General features: G+C 63.3%; 3 protein-coding genes across 10 annotated transcripts; all 3 read left to right on the top strand.

Annotated features, from left to right (window-relative positions):
* Window positions 1-382: 382 nt before the first annotated feature.
* Window positions 383-7289, top strand: FES (FES proto-oncogene, tyrosine kinase). Of its 6 annotated transcripts, none has more exons than XM_042039106.1 (20): window positions 383-643; window positions 1380-1468; window positions 2184-2431; window positions 2527-2700; window positions 2769-2865; window positions 3225-3408; window positions 3548-3685; window positions 3796-3915; window positions 3992-4114; window positions 4182-4368; window positions 4453-4530; window positions 4743-4952; window positions 5049-5171; window positions 5376-5429; window positions 5581-5699; window positions 5901-5995; window positions 6088-6211; window positions 6317-6474; window positions 6680-6802; window positions 6946-7289. In XM_042039106.1, the coding sequence occupies exons 3-20, from the start codon at window positions 2210-2212 to the stop codon at window positions 7086-7088; spliced, it is 2472 nt and encodes an 823-aa protein (XP_041895040.1). In that variant the 5' UTR covers window positions 383-643; window positions 1380-1468; window positions 2184-2209; the 3' UTR covers window positions 7089-7289. The 6 variants fall into 6 exon arrangements, with proteins under 6 accessions (XP_041895040.1, XP_041895041.1, XP_041895036.1 ...); XM_042039107.1 differs by having other exon boundaries at window positions 572-643; window positions 1380-1472; XM_042039102.1 differs by lacking the exon at window positions 383-643 and having other exon boundaries at window positions 1343-1472; window positions 4797-4952.
* An 819-nt stretch (window positions 7290-8108) lies between these two features.
* MAN2A2 (mannosidase alpha class 2A member 2) lies at window positions 8109-16301 on the top strand. 2 transcript variants are annotated; one of them, XM_042039095.1, is made up of 23 exons: window positions 8109-8384; window positions 8563-8817; window positions 8924-9068; window positions 9162-9333; window positions 9930-10057; window positions 10186-10359; window positions 10659-10845; window positions 10929-11106; window positions 11249-11451; window positions 11705-11887; window positions 12083-12197; window positions 12369-12436; window positions 12603-12768; window positions 13018-13254; window positions 13351-13473; window positions 13565-13679; window positions 13770-13903; window positions 14011-14152; window positions 14340-14473; window positions 14759-14836; window positions 15118-15312; window positions 15404-15514; window positions 15672-16301. In XM_042039095.1, exons 1-23 carry the CDS (start codon window positions 8253-8255, stop codon window positions 15822-15824), a joined length of 3528 nt encoding a protein of 1175 aa, XP_041895029.1. In that variant the 5' UTR covers window positions 8109-8252; the 3' UTR covers window positions 15825-16301. The 2 variants fall into 2 exon arrangements, with proteins under 2 accessions (XP_041895029.1, XP_041895030.1); XM_042039096.1 differs by lacking the exon at window positions 14759-14836 and having other exon boundaries at window positions 8111-8384.
* A 99-nt stretch (window positions 16302-16400) lies between these two features.
* LOC121669733 (protein shisa-like-1) lies at window positions 16401-18653 on the top strand. Of its 2 annotated transcripts, XM_042039123.1 has the most exons (3): window positions 16401-17322; window positions 18010-18223; window positions 18427-18653. In XM_042039123.1, exons 1-3 carry the CDS (start codon window positions 17256-17258, stop codon window positions 18644-18646), a joined length of 501 nt encoding a protein of 166 aa, XP_041895057.1. In that variant the 5' UTR covers window positions 16401-17255; the 3' UTR covers window positions 18647-18653. The 2 variants fall into 2 exon arrangements, with proteins under 2 accessions (XP_041895057.1, XP_041895055.1); XM_042039121.1 differs by lacking the exon at window positions 16401-17322 and having other exon boundaries at window positions 17613-18223.
* Window positions 18654-18670: the final 17 nt, after the last annotated feature.

Below are 18670 nucleotides of genomic sequence, written 5' to 3'. Positions count from 1 at the left end.
CTCTGCGTCTAGCACCACCTTGCAGCCCGAACACGATGCCCCTGGTGCAGGAATGTCCAGGCTGGGCCCGGGACCCACTCATGCTGTGGCCAAGCTGCAGACACAGCCCACCCCAGCCTCACCGAGCCCCCGCGGGGTCCCGGCCCCCGCAAGGGAGCCTGTTGGGGCTGCGCTCCATCGCAGAGGCAGCTCCTCTCTGCGGAGTCCCTCAGCTGCGCTGTGTCTGGGGCCGCAGCGGCTTCCTGTGGTCAGGAGCGAGTTCCCCGCGGCATGCACGGGCTGCGGCTCTCCCCCTGCTCTTCTTCTCACGAGGCGGGGCTGGGGGCGGGCAGCAATCGGGGCTTCCAGAGAAGGGAGCTGCTTGCACTTGCGGTCAGATGCAGAGCCGCCCGGCCCTGAGGCCCGGAGCAGCCTGGCCCGGGCGGGGGGGACCCACGCTGCCTGAGGGGATGCCGAAGGGATCTTGGGGGTGGGAGAAGCAGTACGGTGGCAGCTCCTGCCCATGCCGTGCCTTGGAGCTGCTCCAGGGCGTGACCACCCCACATTGCTCCGCTATAAGAAGGCGAGTCAGCAAAGCTCCCGCCTGACACGCTTTTCCCCTGGCTTCCTCTAAAAGTGGAATCGGCTCGGCAGTGTCCTGCAGGTGACCTTGAAACTCCTCTGGAGCCGGGGCCTCCCTGGCAGTCACAGGAGAGGGCTCAGGCCAAAACAGCCAGGCGGTGGCTAGGCTGAGCTGAGTGGAGCTGACCTGGGCTGTGCCACTGGGCAGTGGCAGTGGTGGTGGCAGCTGCCCCTGTGTGATGCAGCTGCCAGGGCTGAGCAGTGCCACCGTGGCACCAGTGAAGCTCTTTGAAGGGGAGGTGCCCAGGGCTGCCACAGGGAGTTGTGGTCCTAGCTATGTGGATGCAGGCTGGCAGCAAGGGCTGGGGCATGGCACTGTGGGTGTCCGTGAGTGGGTGCTCTGTCCTGCAGCCTTTCACAGTCACAAGGGCCAGGCTTGGGAATGGTGACAAGGTGGCCACCCTTTAGTGGGACTGCACCCTCAGGTCCTGCAGTCTCTTGGAGACACAGGAGCATGGAGTGGGGCGAAGAGTTAGGCAGAACCTGGCATGGCTGAGGGGGCTTTGCTGGGTGGGACTGGTGCTGAGTGAAGATTCCAGAGGAGCAGTGGAGCCCTAGGTATACAGGACTGGACCTGGTGGTGTCAGACCCTGGTCGGAGACAGCTGAGAGGGGTGGTGGGGCTGGGAGCTGCCCAGCTGCAGCAGAGCTGTGTGCCGGCGTCAGCTGCTGGCGCGGGGACTGGCAGGGAGGGGAGGAAGTGCAGGAAATCTCGCAATGGCTGTATGGTCAGCACTGGGTTTCCTGTTCCTCCCCAAGAGCCAGAGCTGCACCAGGTCCAGAGCGCGCCAGTCCCGGCCCCAGCAGGACGCCAGCAGCAGCCTCACAACGAAGACCTTGCAACAGACGTAGGTTGGAAGGACTGTGCCCTGGTGGGGTACTAGCAGGGACAGGGGACTCCTTTGTAGGGCTGGGGGGGGCGGTCTTGGTGAGGTCAAGGGCTGTGCCAGGCGACATCCTGCACTGCACAGGGAGGTGCCCCAGCACTCTCCTGCTTCTGCTGCACTCTTGCTTCAGGGCATGGCACCCTGGGACTGCCTCTGCGATCAGTTTGGCTCCCAGTGGCCTTACTGGAGTCGTGTGTGCTGGGATGTATCCAGGTTCAGCACCTCTTTCTGGGGCTCAGCACCCTCTTCTGCTCCTGCTGGCTTCCCACCAGTGTCCCAGCCCCTGGGACCTCCCACACTGTGGGCACAGAGGTGACAGTGCCAATGGACAGGACAGGGCTGGAGCTGCCAGAGAGGAGGGGCTGGTGCTGGGTGGGGGGCACAGCCGCGCTGCCCTTGGGGAGCAGCCATGTGCATGGCAGAGGTGACACTGCTGGGTATGACCCCACACTTCCTCCTTCCCAGCACCATCCCCACAGGCCCCAGCTCCCACAGGGCTTGGAGCACTCATCCTTCTGCTTTGAAAATGCTTTGCAAGGCTGTTTGCAGGGGGTGGGGAGGGTCATCTCTGCTGCACAGACCGGATGATGGGACAGGAGGGTGTGAAATGCAAAGGCCACTGGTGCAGGCAGTGCAGGGCAGCAGCTGTGGCTCAGGCTGTCCTGGTGCTCCGCAGACTTCCCCTGGCCGGACAGTGGTGCCATGGGCTTCGGGCCGGAGCTGTGGTGCCCACAGGGGCACAGTGCACTGCTGCGGCTGCAGGATGGGGAGCTGCGCCTCCTGGAGCTGATGAGGAAGTGGATGTCACAGCGGGCCAAGAGTGACCGGGAGTATGCAGGAATGCTGCACCACATGTTCTCCCAGCTGGAAAAGCAGGAGGGCACTTGGCAGCTCCATGGTGATCGTGGTGGTCAGATTGAGAAGGTAGGGATGCCCCAGAGTAGGACTGTGTCCTGCAGAGCCCAGTGTGGTGCTGGAGGATGCCATCTCTGTGCTATCCCTGACTCCCTTTCTTGCAGTCCTGGTGGGTGCTAGTGAGCCGGACAGAGACGCTGAGCCAGATCCTGCGGCGGCATGCGGAGGAGCTGGCGGCGGGGCCACTGGCCAGGCTGAGCCTGCTCATCCGCGACAAGCAGCAGCTGCGCAAGGCCTTCAGCGAGCAGTGGCAACAGCTCAGCCAGGAGTATAGCCGGGTATGTTGGAGCCAGCAGGAGAACAAGAGAATGTGCTGGACCCACTCCCTGACTGTGTCCCTCTCCAGACGACGCAGCAGGAGATGGAGAAGCTGAAGGCACAGTACCGCAGCCTGGCACGTGACAGCGCCCAGGCCAAGCGCAAGTACCAGGAGGCCAGCAAAGGTGCCAGCCTGGCCCCTGTCCCCTGTGTGACCTCCCAGCTTCCTTCACGCGTCAAGGATGGCTGGAGCACCCCACACTCTGTGGAAACTACAGCCCAGCCTGGAGCGGGTGGGGGTTCTGGGGGTGGGCAGCATAGAGGAGGGCCCAGCCTGGTCCCTAAGAAGCCAGGCAAAAGTCTGGGGGCCTTGGGACACCATGCTGTGGGTCAGGAGCATCCCTGTGTCACAGTGTAACCGCTCCAGGCTTGGTCCCCCTGCCTGCCCTGGGACCCTCTCCCAGCCTTCACCTCTGACCCCTGCCCCAGTGCTGGGACAGGTGATGTGCTGGCAGTTGGGGTTTTCCACAGCCTCTCTCCACAGACAAGGAGCGGGACAAGGCGAAGGAGAAGTATGTGCGTAGCCTCTGGAAGCTCTATGCCCTGCACAACCAGTATGTGCTGGCTGTGCAGGCGGCTGCATTGCACCACCAGCACCACTACCAGCGGGCACTGCCCAGCCTGCATCAGTCCCTCTACAGTCTGCAGCAGGAGATGGTCCTCGTCCTGTAAGAGCCCTGCCTGCCCCCCTGCCCATCCCGTGCCCCTCTGCCCATCCCATGCTCCACTGCCCATCCTGTGCCCTGCACCCCACTTCCAACCCCTGGGCACCCCCATGGCCCCCCAGAACCAGCAGTGCTCCCACAGAAAGGAGATCCTCAGGGAGTACTGCAGCATCAGCAGCCTGGTACAGGAGGATATGTTGGCCATGCACCAGGAGATTGCCAGTGCCATCCAGGCCATCGACCCTGCCACTGAGTACAGCAGCTTCATCCAGAGCCACCAGTATGGCTCCATGCAGTCGCAGCCTCTCTGCCGGGTATGGCCCTGCTGCCATTGGGTGGCAGTGGCCGGCAAGGGGCAAGTGGAGGCAGAGCTGTGCTGGGTGCCCACAGGTACGAATCTGAGGTGCCACCAACTGTGTCCTTTGATGAGAGCCTGTTGGAGGACACAGAGAACCTGGTGCCTGGGGAGCTGCAGCTGAATGAGCTGACCCTTGAGAGTGTCCAGCACTGGTGAGTGGGACCAGCCATGGGCAGGGGCAGGTGAGGGGCAGGGGCTCAGCCTCATGCTGGCACATGTCTCTTGCAGCCTGACGTCGGTTGAGGAGGAGTTGGTGGCCGCCACAGAGGCTGTGAGTATCAAGGAGCAGCAGACGCGGGAGCTGAAGGCGGAGATCCATGATGAGGAGCAGGGCCGGAGCCCCAGCGAGCGGTGAGTTGCAGCAGAGGGGGGTGAGGGGCCAGGGCAGCGGGTGCTGACTGCCCTGTCCCCTCCCCAGGGTGCACTTGTTGGGCAGGCGGCAGGGGCTGCATGAGGCACAGCAGCAACTCGAGGGCTGCCTCTGTGCCCAGGCCAAGCTGCAGGTGCAGCGGGACCTGCTGGCCAGGAAGCTGGCGGAGCTGGGCGTCAGGGACCCCCTTCCCGCCCTGCCTCTGCCAGAGGATCAGCAGTCCATCTCCTCCACGGTGAGTCAGTCTCGCTTCCCGTGCTCTGGAAGCTGCAGGGATGGGGTCCCCCCCAGCTGGTGCACAGCCCATGCCTCCTTCCAGGAGCAGGAGCGGAGTGGGGCCAGTGCACTAGAGACCCTCAAGAACCACATCACGGGCATCTTCAGCCCAAAGTACTCGGTGAGTTCCTGGGTGCCTCCAGCCACCTGCTCTCCACCCAGCTGCCTTGCTGAGCCTGCCCTTTCCTTTCTGGCTACACAGCCCCGCCCTGCTTCCTCACCTCCAGATTCTGCTCCCACCTGCCCTGGGCACAGCTTCCAGACACCACTGTTGCCCCACCTCCAGCACAACTAAGGAGTGTGCATGGCTGGGCTCACCTTGTCTCCTTCCAGCTGCCACCCCCTGTGCCCCTAATCCCAGATGTGCAGAAGCCGCTGTGCCAGCAGGTCTGGTACCACGGGGCCATCCCACGTTCGGAGGTACAGGAGCTGCTGACCTGCAGTGGGGATTTCCTGGTGAGGGAGAGCCAGGGCAAGCAGGAGTACGTGCTCAGCGTGCTGTGGGATGGGCAGCCTCGGCACTTCATCATCCAGTCTGTCAATGTGAGTGACCACAAGCAGGGGACATGGCTGGGGTGGCCTTGCATGGGCAGGCACAGGTTCCTGCCCATCACAACCCCTCGGCCTCCCTCTCTGCAGAACATGTTTCGGCTGGAGGGTGACAGCTTCCCCACCATTCCACTGCTCATCCAGCACCTCCTGCAGAGCCAGCAGCCCATCACCCGCAAGAGTGGCATTATCCTGGCCAGGGCTGTGCCCAAGGTGATATAGGCAGTGGGGAGGAGGATGGGGCCCCCTGCACAGGGGCAGCTCTGCCCGGCCCTTTCTCCTGTTGACAGCTGGGCTGAGATCCACAGACATGCTTCTCCAGCTAGACAGGGGGACTTGGACTTGGGGCTCTGCCTGAGAGGGGGCTGTGGGGGTATGTGGGCCAGGGGACAGCTCACTGGTGTCTGCTTGCTGCAGGACAAATGGGTGCTCAACCACGAGGACGTGCTGCTGGGGGAACGCATTGGCCGGGTGAGATGGGGTGCTGTGGGGTCTGCGGGAGGGCAGGGCTGTACCAGGGTATCTGCGGGCAGCCAGGACTGTCCCACAGGAGGGCAGGGGAGGACAGGGGCTGCCTTGGGCCACATGGTGAGCTAAGCCCGGTGTTCCTGTGTCTCGGAAGGGTAACTTTGGGGAGGTGTTCAGTGGACGCCTACGTGCTGACAACACCCCTGTTGCTGTGAAGTCCTGCCGGGAAACCCTTCCGCCTGAGCTCAAGGCCAGGTTCCTGCAGGAAGCCAGGTCTGTGTGGGTGTTGTATTTGTCCTGTCACGTCTGTCCATTCTTGGAGCAGTTTGACCCTGCTGGGACTGCAGCACCCTCGTGCTGAGGGCTGTGTCCCCGGCCTGGCTGGGCAGAGTGCCCTGGGGATGGCATCGAGTGGCTTGTGCCCAGGGCAGCCAGGCCCCCCTACACTCACAGTGCCCATCCTTGTCCCCACAGGATTCTCAAGCAGTATAGGCATCCGAACATTGTGCGGCTCATCGGTGTCTGCACGCAGAAGCAGCCCATTTACATTGTCATGGAGCTGGTGCAGGGTGAGTGGCCCCATTCCCGCAGTCGCCACGCACGCATGGGTGAGCTTGTCAGGTGTGCCTGGGCACCCACCAGCTCTGCAATCTGGGCACAGGGGGGGACTTCCTGACCTTCCTGCGCACTGAGGGTCCCCACCTCCGGGTGAAGGAGCTGGTCAAGATGACAGAGAATGCTGCTGCCGGCATGGAGTACCTGGAGAGCAAGCACTGCATCCACAGGTGGGCCCTGGCAGGACAGGGGGAGCCCTAGAACCCTCACCGCCCCATCCCATGCCAGGTGGAGCCCCAGGGATGGTTGGGCACACGGCTGACTGCTTGTCTCAGGGACCTGGCTGCTCGCAACTGCCTGGTGACAGAGAGGAACACTCTGAAGATCAGTGATTTTGGGATGTCACGGGAGGAGGAGGATGGCATCTATGCCTCCACAGGAGGGATGAAGCAAATCCCTGTCAAGTGGACGGCCCCTGAAGCACTCAATTATGGTACAGGATGGAGTTGGGCATGGCCTGGCACCTGGCAGCCTATCTGGAAGCCAGGAGTCTGGCACTATCCCACTCCCATGCGCCTGGTCCTGGGGAGGGAAGCAGAGACCCAGAGCACCTCAGCCCGCAGGAGCATGGGCACAGCTGGGCAGTGGTGACATGGGTGTCCCCTGCCAACAGCATCTGTCCTGCCCCATGTCCCCAGGCCGATACAGCTCAGAGAGTGATGTCTGGAGCTTTGGGATCCTGCTGTGGGAAGCCTTCAGCCTGGGAGCTGTCCCCTATGCCAACCTCAGCAACCAGCAGACACGGGAGGCAGTGGAGAATGGTAGGGGACACGGCTGGGTGTGGCTCCTGAGGGCCACCATGAGCTGTGGGTCCAGCACTGTGGAGCTGTGCCTCTAGGATGGACCAGATGGGGTTGTGGGGATGAGGGGCTGGTGATCCATGTCCCCATCCCTGTTGCCCCAGGTACGCGGCTGGACCCTCCTGAGCAGTGCCCTGAGGAAGTGTACCAGCTGATGCAGCGCTGCTGGGAGTATGACCCCCGCAAGCGGCCCAGCTTCAGCACCATCCACCAGGATCTCATTGCCATCCGCAAGAAGCACCGGTGACAGGGAGCACCAGGGGCCCTGCATCCATCCCATGGCAGTGCCTGGGGGCACAGCAGAGCCCTGTCTAGGCAGCAGGTGCTGCGAGGTGGCTGTGTGATGCTTGAGCCCCAGGGGAGGGGCTCCTGCATGGCCCAGGGTGGGACATGGCACCCACAGCTCCTCCCCGCCTTCATCTTGTACAATAAACACACAAGCTCTGCAGCTGTGCATCTAGGAGCTGCGAGGGGACACGCACTGCACTGGGATGGGGCGTTGGGACATAGCACTGGGATGGGGCACTGTAATGATGCACCAGTACAGGACACTGTGACAGGGCACACGGTGTACCGCGATAGGGTACCAAGATAAAGCACCAGGATGGGGCACCAAGACAGGGCGCAGTTAGGGAACTGGCATGCGGAGTACTGAGTCTTCTGCACTGGGACAGAGGATTGACACGGGACCCTGGGACAGGGCACCGCGACAGGGATCAAGGACAGGGTACCGGGATGGGGCACATTGGGACAGGGTATCGGGATGGGGCACCGGCATCTCGACTCGGCTCCGGTGTTGGCGGGGTGGCTGATCCCCTTCCCGGGGATGTGGGGGTGTCCCGGCCGGGCCGATCCCCGGCCTACGGGGTGCCCAGCCCGGTCCCGGAGCGGGCTGTCCCGGAGCGGGCTGTCCCGGCCCTCAGCGCGGGGGGCCGCGGTCCCGGAGCGGGCTGTCCCGGCCGGTTCGGTGCCGCCTCCTCGGGGCCTCGCCCGGGCGGGCGGAGCGGTGGGCGGGGCCGGGCCTGGGCCATCCCGGCGGGCCCAGGCGGGCGATGTGAGGACCTGGGTCGGGCTGCGCAGCCGCCCGGGGTAAGAGCGGAGTGGCTGCGGTGTCACCGTCGGTGCTGGCCCGGCTTCCCCGCCTCTCCCCATCACGGCCCCGGCTCCGTTCCCGTCCCGCCACCGCGGGGCCTCAGCGCGGCGGCCCCGGGCGCTCTGCGGGGCCGCGCGGCCTGTCCGGCCCCGGCCCCGGCCCCATCAGCAGATACAAATATCCAGCACCGGATTAAGCTAAGTAGGACGCGGTGAGGGTTCTTGGAGGAGGAGGCAGGAGGCCGCGGTGAGGGGCTGCGCTGTCCGACCTGGCTCCCCCTCCAGTCCCAGCGCAGGTGAGTCCCTGCATCCCTTCGGGATGAAGCTGAAGAAGCAGGTGACAGTGTGTGGAGCTGCCATCTTCTGCGTGGCCGTCTTCTCCCTCTACTTGATGCTTGACCGGGTACAGCATGACCCCACACGACACCAGAGCGGGGGCAACTTCCCCAGGGTGAGTTTGGAGGGTTTGGGATGAGTGAGAGGGGTCCCGGGAGGGCAAACAGGGACATTCAGCCAGGGGAATTCATGGGGAATCAGCCCTGGCCTCTGGCCATTAAGCTGCCAGGGCCAAGGCTGGCTCCCCACAGCTGTGGGTGACCTGCCCCTCGCTCTGGCCTCTGTGCTCCCAGAGCCAGATCTCGGTGCTACAGAACCGGATCGAACAGCTGGAGCAGCTGCTGGAGGAGAACCATGAGATCATCAGCCACATTAAGGACTCGGTGCTGGAGCTGACAGCCCATGCGGAGGGGCAGCCGGCATTGCCCCATCACCCCCCAAATGGCTCCTGGGTGCTGCCCCCTGAGAGTCGCCCAAGTTTCCTCTCCGTGTCCCCGCAAGACTGCCAGTTTGCTCTAGGGGGCAAGGGACAGAGCCCAGACCTGCAGGTGAGGGACTGGTGGCTCTGGTAGTGTGAGGGGTTCATACCTGGGCATCCATGGGGTCTTGGCTCTACTCTTCTGGGGGTCTCTCAGGCCTGTCTTCTACCCACAGATGCTGGCTGTCTACTCCCTGCTGCCGTTTGACAACCAGGATGGTGGTGTCTGGAAGCAGGGCTTCGATATCACCTACGAGCCCAATGAGTGGGACACAGAGCCTCTGCAGGTGTTTGTGGTGCCACACTCCCACAATGACCCAGGTGAGAAGCAGGGATTGGCCCAGCCCTTGCTACCTTGGAGTGCTGGCAGGGAAGGGCTGGGCCCCCCACAGTGACCCCCACCTGTGCTGCCAGGCTGGATCAAGACTTTCGACAAGTACTACTACGACCAGACGCAGCACATCCTCAACAGCATGGTGCTGAAGATGCAGGAGGACCCGCGCCGGCGCTTCATTTGGTCCGAGATCTCCTTCTTTTCCAAGTGGTGGGACAATATCAGTGCCCAGAAGAGGGCTGCTGTGCGCAGGTAGGGCTGACCACCTTACCCCACTGCCCTCGTAGCTTCCAGGCAGGCTGAGAGCTTAGGGTGTGTGAGGGGAGGGCTGTGGGGACTGGAAGGCTGCCTGGGCTGCAGTGCAGTGGCCATGGGCCCTGCACTGCTCAGCATGGGGTGCCCTGGAACTGCCAGCAGCCTCCCAGTGCCATAAAATGTCAGAGCCACTGCCATGTGGGGTGAGAGGTGGGGGAGACAGATCTTGATCTGGGCCACTGCCTGTGCTGATCGGGGCTGGGGAACTTGTGTGCAAGGCCCAGGGCACCCATGGAAGGGTGGGAGACCTGGAGAGCAGGATTGTGTGGTGGGACAGGGCCCCCTTGTCTGCCCCCTGCCTCAAGAGCATTGGGGATGGGAGGACACAGTGGAGGGTGTGTGGGAATGGGCTCTGACTGGCATTGTGCTGTGGAGGGATGACTCTCTGTGGGGGACAGCATGACAAGGGGGGAGTGGCAGTGGCAGCTGTGGGGGCGGCAGGTAGGCTGTAGGTAGCTCAGGACAGGGGGACTCTGCCATGGACACGTGGCTCATGCAGGGCTCTGGTCACATCTTGGGTGTCCCCCTTACAGGCTGGTGGGCAATGGGCAGCTGGAGATGGTGACGGGTGGCTGGGTGATGCCTGATGAGGCTAATTCCCACTATTTTGCCATGATTGACCAGCTGATTGAGGGGCACCAGTGGCTGGAGAAGAACATTGGTGAGAGCTCGGCAGATGCTGGCTGGGGGACTGCCTAATGCACTGCAGGCCTGCAGGTCCTGACAGGACCGTCCTCACAGGAGGTGCTGCTGGCCCAGCATGGGGCTGACAGGTCTCTGTGCCCACAGGTGTGACACCACGGTCGGGCTGGGCCGTAGACCCCTTCGGGTACAGCTCCACCATGCCCTACCTGCTGAAGCGCTCCAACCTGACGGCCATGCTCATCCAGCGCGTGCACTATGCCATCAAGAAGCACTTTGCTGCCACCCAGAACCTGGAGTTCATGTGGAGACAGACGTGGGGTGAGGGGCTGCTGGGAGGGGACTGCAGAGGGGGCCCTCTGGGGCAGGTGGCAGCAGAGAATGGCTATTGCTGCTTTTCTGTGCAGATGAGCTGAGCACTGGGAGGCGATGTCTCTGCCCTGTGGGACTGCCCCAGGATGACTTCCCACCTGCCCCCATGACCAGCAGCACGCTGGGGGAGGCTGCTGTGCCCTCTGAGCTCCTAGCTCTGCTCTGTTGGACAGCTGTCCTTGGGCCCCCTGCTCAGGGACAGGCAAGGGAGAGCCATTGCTGGTGCTCACCTGTCCTTGGTCCCACAGATCCAGACACCAGCACCGACATCTTCTGCCACATGATGCCCTTCTACAGCTATGATGTGCCCCACACCTGTGGCCCAGACCCCAAGATTTGCTGCCAGTTTGACTTCAAACGCTTACCTGGAGGCCGGATAAACTGCCCCTGGAAGGTGCCTCCCCGCGCCATCACTGATGCAAACGTGGCAGAGCGGTGAGTGCGGCAGGGGCAGGGGCATGTGACTCCCGGCCTTGTGGCCCATCAGGGGCCAGCCTCATGCCCCGGCCTCCACACAGAGCCCAGCTACTGCTGGACCAGTACCGCAAGAAGTCCAAGCTGTACCGCAGCAATGTGCTGCTAGTGCCCCTGGGAGATGACTTCCGCTATGACAAGCCACAGGAGTGGGATGCCCAGTTCCTCAACTACCAGCGCATCTTTGACTTTCTCAACTCCCGGCCTGACCTTCATGTCCAGGTATGTGTGGAGAGCTGTGTGGGGCTGAGGGCAGCAGGAGGCCACTACAGAGCACAGTGGGAGGGGTGAACAGTCCTGGGAGGGGTGATAGGAGCCCCCACTGCAGGAGCCCTGGCTCAGGGCTGCATGTGCTGTCTTGCAGGCACAGTTTGGCACGCTCTCTGACTACTTTGATGCCCTGTACAAGAAAGTGGGCATCGTGCCAGGGATGAGGCCACCTGGGTTTCCAGTTCTGACTGGGGATTTCTTCTCCTATGCGGACCGGGAGGATCACTACTGGACAGGATACTACACCTCCCGGCCGTTCTACAAGAGCCTGGACCGTGTGCTGGAGGCCCACCTCCGGTGAGGGGCAGTTGGCTGGTCCATGGGGCATGGGAGATGGGGGGGGGCATGAGTGAGGGGTGGGCAGGCAGTATCTGGGAGCTCAACAGCCCCCAGTCTACACCAGCTGCCAACACACCGGGCTGGTGCACACAGTGCCAAACCCTCACCTAGCCCCAGGGCAGTGTATGCCTTTGCCACCTCCATCCCAGGCCAGCTCCCCCAGTACTCTAGCACCAGGGTAGGGACCCTCAGTGACTCTGTCCCTGTGCAGGGGGGCAGAGATCCTGTATAGCCTGGCACTCGCCCACGCTCGCCGTGCCAGTGCCGATGGCAGGTACCCACTGTCTGACTACGCCCTGCTGAGCAACGCTCGCCGCAACCTGGGCCTCTTCCAGCACCATGATGCCATCACCGGCACCGCCAAGGAGGCTGTGGCTGTGGACTACGGAGTCCGGTGCGTGTGGGGGCCAGGGCGCCCTCAGAGCCTGTCTCAGAGTGGGGCTGGTGGGCTCAGGGCTGGGAGAATGGCTAGGTATGGGGATCCTGTGGGGAGGTCCTTCCTCTTATGGGGAGCTGTGGAGGGTGTTGGGGCAGTGCTGTGACAGATGGGAGTGATGGTCCCAGGTGGCTCACTCTGCCTCTGCCCCAGGTTGCTCCACTCGCTCACCAACCTCAAGCGTGTCATCGGAAATGCTGCGCACTACCTTGTGCTGGGGGACAAGGACACATACCGCCACGACCCGGCTGCACCATTCCTTGGCATGGTGAGCAGCACCAGCCCCTGGCTCCCTGCACTCTAGCACGCTGTCCCCATTCCCCCAGGAGCAACTCTGTGCTGCAGAGGCCAGGAAAAGGGCCCCAGCTTGTGCCTATGTCCCTGGGCACATTTGGCAGGGGGATGGGGCACACCCCAACTCTTTACAACTCCTCCCCAGGATGAGACACGCTCCAGCCAGGACTCTCTTCCAGAGAGGACAGTGGTCAAACTGGACACCTCACCTCGGTAGGGCCTCCTGCCTTGCTCTGGGGACTTATGGGACTGTGGGAAGGCAGTGAGGGAGTACCTGTGAAGCTGTGGGTAGGTGCAGTGGATCTGTAGATAGTGTGGGGTGAGAGACATCCGGGATGCTGTGAGGCAGGGATGGCTTCCCTGTGTTACTCCCCCACAGGTTCCTGGTGGTGTTCAACCCGCTGGAGCAGGAGCGCCTGAGTGTGGTGCCGGTGCTGGTGGACTCCCCGCACGTGCATGTGCTCTCTGAGGAGGGGCAGCCCCTGCCCTCCCAGCTCAGTGCAACGTGGAGCTCTGCCACTGATGTGGTGCCTGATGTCTACCAGGTACGGGGTGCCCCACACCCACAGCCCATGAGTGCCAGCTTGCCATCCCGCACACTCCCAGGACACACCGGCAGCCTTGCTCTGTCCCTGCCCCGCAACACAAGATCCCACAGCTGTCGGACCCCCAGGTCCCCGTGCATGGCCCTCCTCAGCAGAGGCCCCGCAGTGCCGAGCAGGGTCTTCTCCCTACTGACCCCCAGCCATTCCCCAGACGCGGGGGCCTGGCTCAGGTCCCCACACTGCCTGCAGGTGTCTGTCCTGGCTCGCCTGCCCGCACTGGGGCTGCGTGTGCTGCAGCTGCACAAGTCCTTGGATGGCCACGCCACGCCGAGGTCCTCCACACGCCTGTACCTACATGGCCGGAACCTGCCCGTGCACAAGCCCGAGGCTGTGCCCCTGCACATCTTCCCAGCTGCTCCTGATGACTTCTGCCTGGAGAACCAGCACCTGCAGGCCTGCTTCTTGGGGCGCACGGGCCTCCTGCAGGTGAGTGCGAGGCTCTGACAGGGCGTGGGGTGGAGGAGGGGAGGGGTACATCCTGGTGCTTCATGTGCTTGCTGCTGTGCCGGTCCACACCCACAGAGCCTGCGCCAAGCCGGGGAGGAGCAGGGGCACAGGGTGAACAGCGAATTTCTCGTCTATGGCACCAGGACCTCCAAGGACAAAAGTGGGGCCTATCTCTTCCTGCCTGACGGCGAGGCCAAGGTACAGGGTCCACCCCTGGAAGCCAGCTGGCAGCTGTGCCTGCAAGACTGTCCTCGGGCAGCAGCTTCAGTGCAGCTATCCCTCCCCTCAGCCCTATGCTCCCAAGGACCCCCCAGTGGTGCGGGTGATGGAGGGACCCCTCTTCTCAGAGGTTGCCAGCTACTACCAGCATGTCCAGACCGTGGTGCGGCTGTACAATGTGCCAGGTGAGATCTTGAGGCTGTGCCAGGTGTTGCTGGCCCAGGGAACTGGGCGATGCTGCCCATGGGGCTCAGCTCCTCGCTGCCTACCCACAGGGGTGGAGGGCCTGTCCCTGGATGTGTCCTGCCTGGTGGACATCCGTGACCACATTAACAAGGAGCTGGCCCTGCGCTTCAGCACTGACATCGAGAGCGATGACACCTTCTTCACAGACCTCAATGGTTTCCAGGTAGACAGCAGCCTGAGGAGGGACAGCAGCTGCCCACAAGGGGACAGTGTGCTGGCACTGGGCACTGTGGGAGCCACCTCTGGTCACTGATCTCTGTCCCGTGGCAGATCCAGCCCCGCAGGTACCAGCAGAAGCTGCCACTGCAGGCCAACTTCTACCCAATGCCTGCCATGGCCTACATCCAGGACATGCAGAGCCGCCTGACACTGCTCACAGCCCAGGCCCTGGGGGTCTCCAGCCTCCACAGTGGTGAGCTGAGGGGCTGTGCCCTGAGAACCTGCTGTGGAGCTGGGGCTGTCCTCCCCAGGGAAAGCAGGGGAGGAGGGTGCTGCAGGCTGGGCAGGGTGCCCTGGTCCTGCTGTTTCTGGGGCCTCTGTCCTGTGGGGCATGGCTGGTGCCTGGTAAAGCCTGGGCTGCAGGGACTCGCTCTCCACAGGCCAGCTGGAGGTGATCCTGGACCGGCGCCTCATGCAAGATGACAACCGGGGCCTGGGCCAGGGGCTGAAGGACAACAAGCGTACCTGCAACCGGTTCCGGCTCCTCCTGGAGCGCCGCAGCACCGCCAACAAGGTGCTGGCTGTGAGGCGGCAGGACGGGAGAGCCCAGCCCTGCCTTGGGATGGAGCAGGGTGGAGGCATCTGCAGAAAGCCACACATGTGATGGGATGCAGTGTCCTCTCCCCTCTTGTCCCATTGCTCTGGCACTGGGCAAGGATTGGTCTGGAGTGGGGGGCCGGGGGGAGAGCGGGATGTGCAGTGGGGTCTGTCCCTGTGGAGCTGCGTTGCCCTCATAATCACAGTGTTCTTGTCCCATCCCCTCGCTGCCCTCTATGCATGTGCTGTGCCACCCATTCAGAGCTCCGGCTTCTTTTCCAAACTGGTCTCCATGTTTAAAGCCTTGAGCTTCCCTGGCACCAGGACTGGCAGCCCTGAGGTAATGGCCGGCCTGGCCCTGCTGTCTCTCCCTGTCTTGTGCACTAGCTGCTAGCCACTAGTCTAGCCAGGCTTGTAGCAGGCCTGTAGCCTGACCATCAGCTAGGTGGGGTCCTGTTTGGGTGCTGGGGAGGGGGGACCTGCCTGGGCAGGGGCAGCTCAGTGTGCCCTGTGCTGGCAGGTGCCTGGTCTCGGGGCACTGCTGGAATGGGGGTTCTGTGGGCCTTGCCCAGGCTCTGCCTGGCTTCCTGGGCTCACACTGACCCATGTGCTCCTTGGCAGGTACAGGACGAGCGCCCCATCAGCTTCCCCTCCCTGCTGAGCCACATCACCTCTGTGCACCTCAATGCTGAGGCCTTGGTCATGCCAGTGGCGCTGGAGAAGTCAGCCCTGCCAGTCCTGCGCTCCTTTGTGCCCCTCGCCACCACCCTTCCTTGTGACTTCCACATCCTCAACCTGCGGATGCTGCAGGCAGAGGTGAGCTACGGCCCAGGGGAGGTGGGACTCTGGTGGGAGTCTTGCCCCTGCTGTCCCCAGTGTTGTGCCTCACGCTCCCAACTCCCTGCAGGATGACTCACTACCATCAGCTGAGGCGGCACTGATCCTGCACCGCAAAGGCTTTGACTGCAGCCTAGAGGCAAAGAACCTGGGCTTCAACTGCACCACCAGCCAGGGCAAGGTAGGGCCAGGCTGCCCCCACACCTCCACTGGGTCAGAGCTGGGCTGAGACCTCGGCATGGCAGGCATGGCACGTGTCAGGCTGTCCTGGGCACAGTGTTTCCCCAGGCATCACATCCTCACCTGGGTCTCCCCACTTCTTCCTCCTCTCTCCCCAGCTGGCTCTGGGAGGCCTGTTCCAGGGGCTGGAGCTGGGGTCCCTGCAGCCCACCTCACTGACGCTGATGTACCCGCTGGGCACAGCCTCCAACAGCACCAACATCCACCTGGACCCCATGGAAATCGCCACGTTCCGCGTCCGCCTGGGGTAGTGTTGAGCAGGAGAGGAGTGGAGTGGCTGGACAGCACAGGAGCAGCACCAGTACAGCAGTAGAGCGGGGCCAGCAGTACTGTGGTGGACACGGGCAGGAGGGGCCAGACTGGCAGAGGCTGCTGTTGCCACTTTCTAATTTATTAGTTCCATGTTCTCAGATAGATTTTGGAATGAACTGCTGTGGCAGGGCTCAACCAGAGGCTGCTGGACACGGTGCCGGATGGGGGGGGCAGCAGGCTGGGTTCTGCCACTGCTGGTGGGACAGACACTGCTGCCCTGTCACATTCACAGGCTGCCGGGAGTGTGGCCACCCTGATGGCTGGAGCAGGGGCCCATGCAGGGCTCCCCCTGACTGGTGGGGCAGCAAGGGGAGGCCAGGAGCACTGGTGGTGTTGGGCAGCTGCCTGAGGAGGTGCTGTGGACTTGGGACTGAGCTCTCCTGGAGTTCATAGGAAACACAAGGCTGTTTCCAAGGGCCCTGGTCTGTGTGTGGTTTGTGGCTCTCAGGGGAGTGGGAATGGTGTGCTGTGGGGAGACAGGGCAGCACTCTGAGGCAGGGGGAGGGCAGCTTGAAGATCTGGCCAGGGGCCCCAGGCACCTGTGAGAGGCTGGTGGCATGGCCAGGCCCAGCTGTGCTCAGGGGCAGGCAGTGTCCGGTGCTGGGCAGGAGCCAGGGGGATGGGAGTCAGTTCCTTGTGCGGGCAGCAATGCCTGGGTGAAGCGTGGGAGTGCTTCCCACAACTCCAGAGCTTTTAGCCCTGTTTCAGAGTGAGCGTGGCAGTCTGGTCTGCTGGAGCTGCAGTGGGTGAGTTGCAGCTAATTACACCATGTCACCAGAGCATCCTCTGGGTTGCTGTGAGAACCACAATGTCATGCTTTCCTGGCCCCCTGGGGCTACTTACTGCCAATGGGTGCCAGCAGGGAGGGCATTGGGAAGGACTGGGTGAGGTGGGGAACTGCCTCAGCTCTGGCTTGCCTGGGTTGGACTGGATGAGCTTAGAGGTCTTTTCCAACCTAAATGATTCTGTGATTCCACGATTCTTGGACAACCCCCACCACATCCACATCCCATGGGCTTGGCTCCTGGAAGCTCAGCAACTTGCAGTGCTCGCCCTGTGCTCTGGCCTGGTCCACTGCCCTTGCAGGGACTCCCAGGATGGGCCCAGGTGCCCAACTGGGGCCCTGGACCTGGCAGCTGGTGCCTTGCATCCAGCTGGGAAAGGAGGCTGCAGTCCTACTCCTGGCCCCAGAACCTCATTACTGATGCTCCCGCCTCCACCCTGGTCCCTGTGGACAGAGTGAGTGCAGGAGGCTCTAATGGCTCTGAGTGGCTCTTGGTGGAGGCTGCGATGGAGGCGGGAGCAGGAGGGGCTGTGGTTTCTGCCTCCACTGGAGCCAGAACTGCCTCTGCCCAGGGCTGGCCGGGAAGATGTTGGATGGGCTCCTGCTCCAGCTGCTCCTTACCACGGCTCTGTTCCCCAGCATCCCTGGGACAGGTACAGCCCCATTTCTGCCCCTTCTGTTCCCTGAACCTGTCCCTGATGGGGCCTTGTCCCTTGAGGGTTGCTCCTCAAGAGCCCAGAATGGAGGCTGGGGGGGTCTGTGCTGGGAGGCAGTGGTCTGCAGTGAGAGGTGATGGTTCATACTGTGGATGGTGGCCCAGGTGTGGTGGTGCTGGGGTTACTCCCACTGCAGCACATCTGTGGGGTGTAAGTGCTGTCCCTGTGGGGTGATGGGGAATAGGGAGGGGGTTCAGCATGGGGGATGGGGGCTGATCGGATGTCCCGGAGGCTTTCCCCTCCTCTCTGCCACCGTCACTGTCCTTGCCCGTGTTTGCCCTTGCCGAGGCCATGGAGGTCACAGCATACACGGGGCCATGGCCGTCAGAAGGCAGTGCTGGGGGAGCTCTGCTCATCCAGTGCTGCCTCATGGGGTGTAGCCCACTCTGAGGGCTGAGCTAGGGGCCCCCTGTGCCATGTTAGCCGGTCTCCCTGGGGGTGGTGAGCTCTCAGCCCAGGCCAGCCCGGCCCTGCTGGGATTGGGAGGGCTCTGCTCTGCTGGATCACAGCAAAGACCATCTCGCTGGAGCTGGCAGCCTGTCCTACAGGCACTGCACAGTTTCTCTCGTCCCCGCAGTGGGGACTCATTCCCAGCCCTCTCTAAGCTGCTGCTCCCTGCTGCAGTTTTGGTGCAGAACCTGCACCTCTGCGAGGGCTACGTGGGCCCTGATGGCCATTCCCACCCCGGCTTCTACTGCCCGCGGCTGACAGACCCCCCCGGCCACCGCTACTGTTGCCAGCCCAGCGTGGACGCTCTCAAGTCCTGCTGCTCTCAACTGGCCCTGGAAGCCCTCACTGGAGTGAACCTCTCCAGCCTGGCACGCCCTGGTCTACTCCGGTGAGCAGGGCCGCAACCGGGTCTGCTGCTGAGGACGGGGGACCCCTGGGCACCTGGCACATCCTCAGGGGCTTCTCGTGGTTGCTGGGGCAGGGGCTGTGGTGTCCTTTGGAGCCCACAGTGGGCCCTAGCTGGCCCTCCCCAGTACCACTGCATCATGGGAGGGTCATGGTTGCCCTCTCCTGAGGTGCCCCACCCCACAGGAACCCGCTGGCCCTGCCCTTCGTGGGGGTCTATGGGCTCCTTGTCCTCCTGCTTATGGCCATCGACCTCTGCCACTTCTACTGGACCCGACGCTGCCACCTCGGCCGCCTGCTGCCCTGTGCCTGTCGCGTGCCCTGTGCACCCCCGGGGGGCCACCTGGCCGGCACCCGGCCTTGCCACCGCGCCGCCACACTGACACGCCCCAGCCGGGGCTGCTGAGGGGCGGCCACGGGCAGGGCGGGG

The sequence above is a fragment of the Corvus kubaryi genome, unplaced genomic scaffold (assembly GCF_017639235.1).
Source record: "Corvus kubaryi isolate FWS band 111438036 unplaced genomic scaffold, C.kubaryi_AGA036_p1.0 37394, whole genome shotgun sequence".
Classification (NCBI taxonomy): Eukaryota; Metazoa; Chordata; class Aves; order Passeriformes; family Corvidae; genus Corvus; species Corvus kubaryi.
This window is presented reverse-complemented; position numbering and strand designations above follow the sequence as displayed.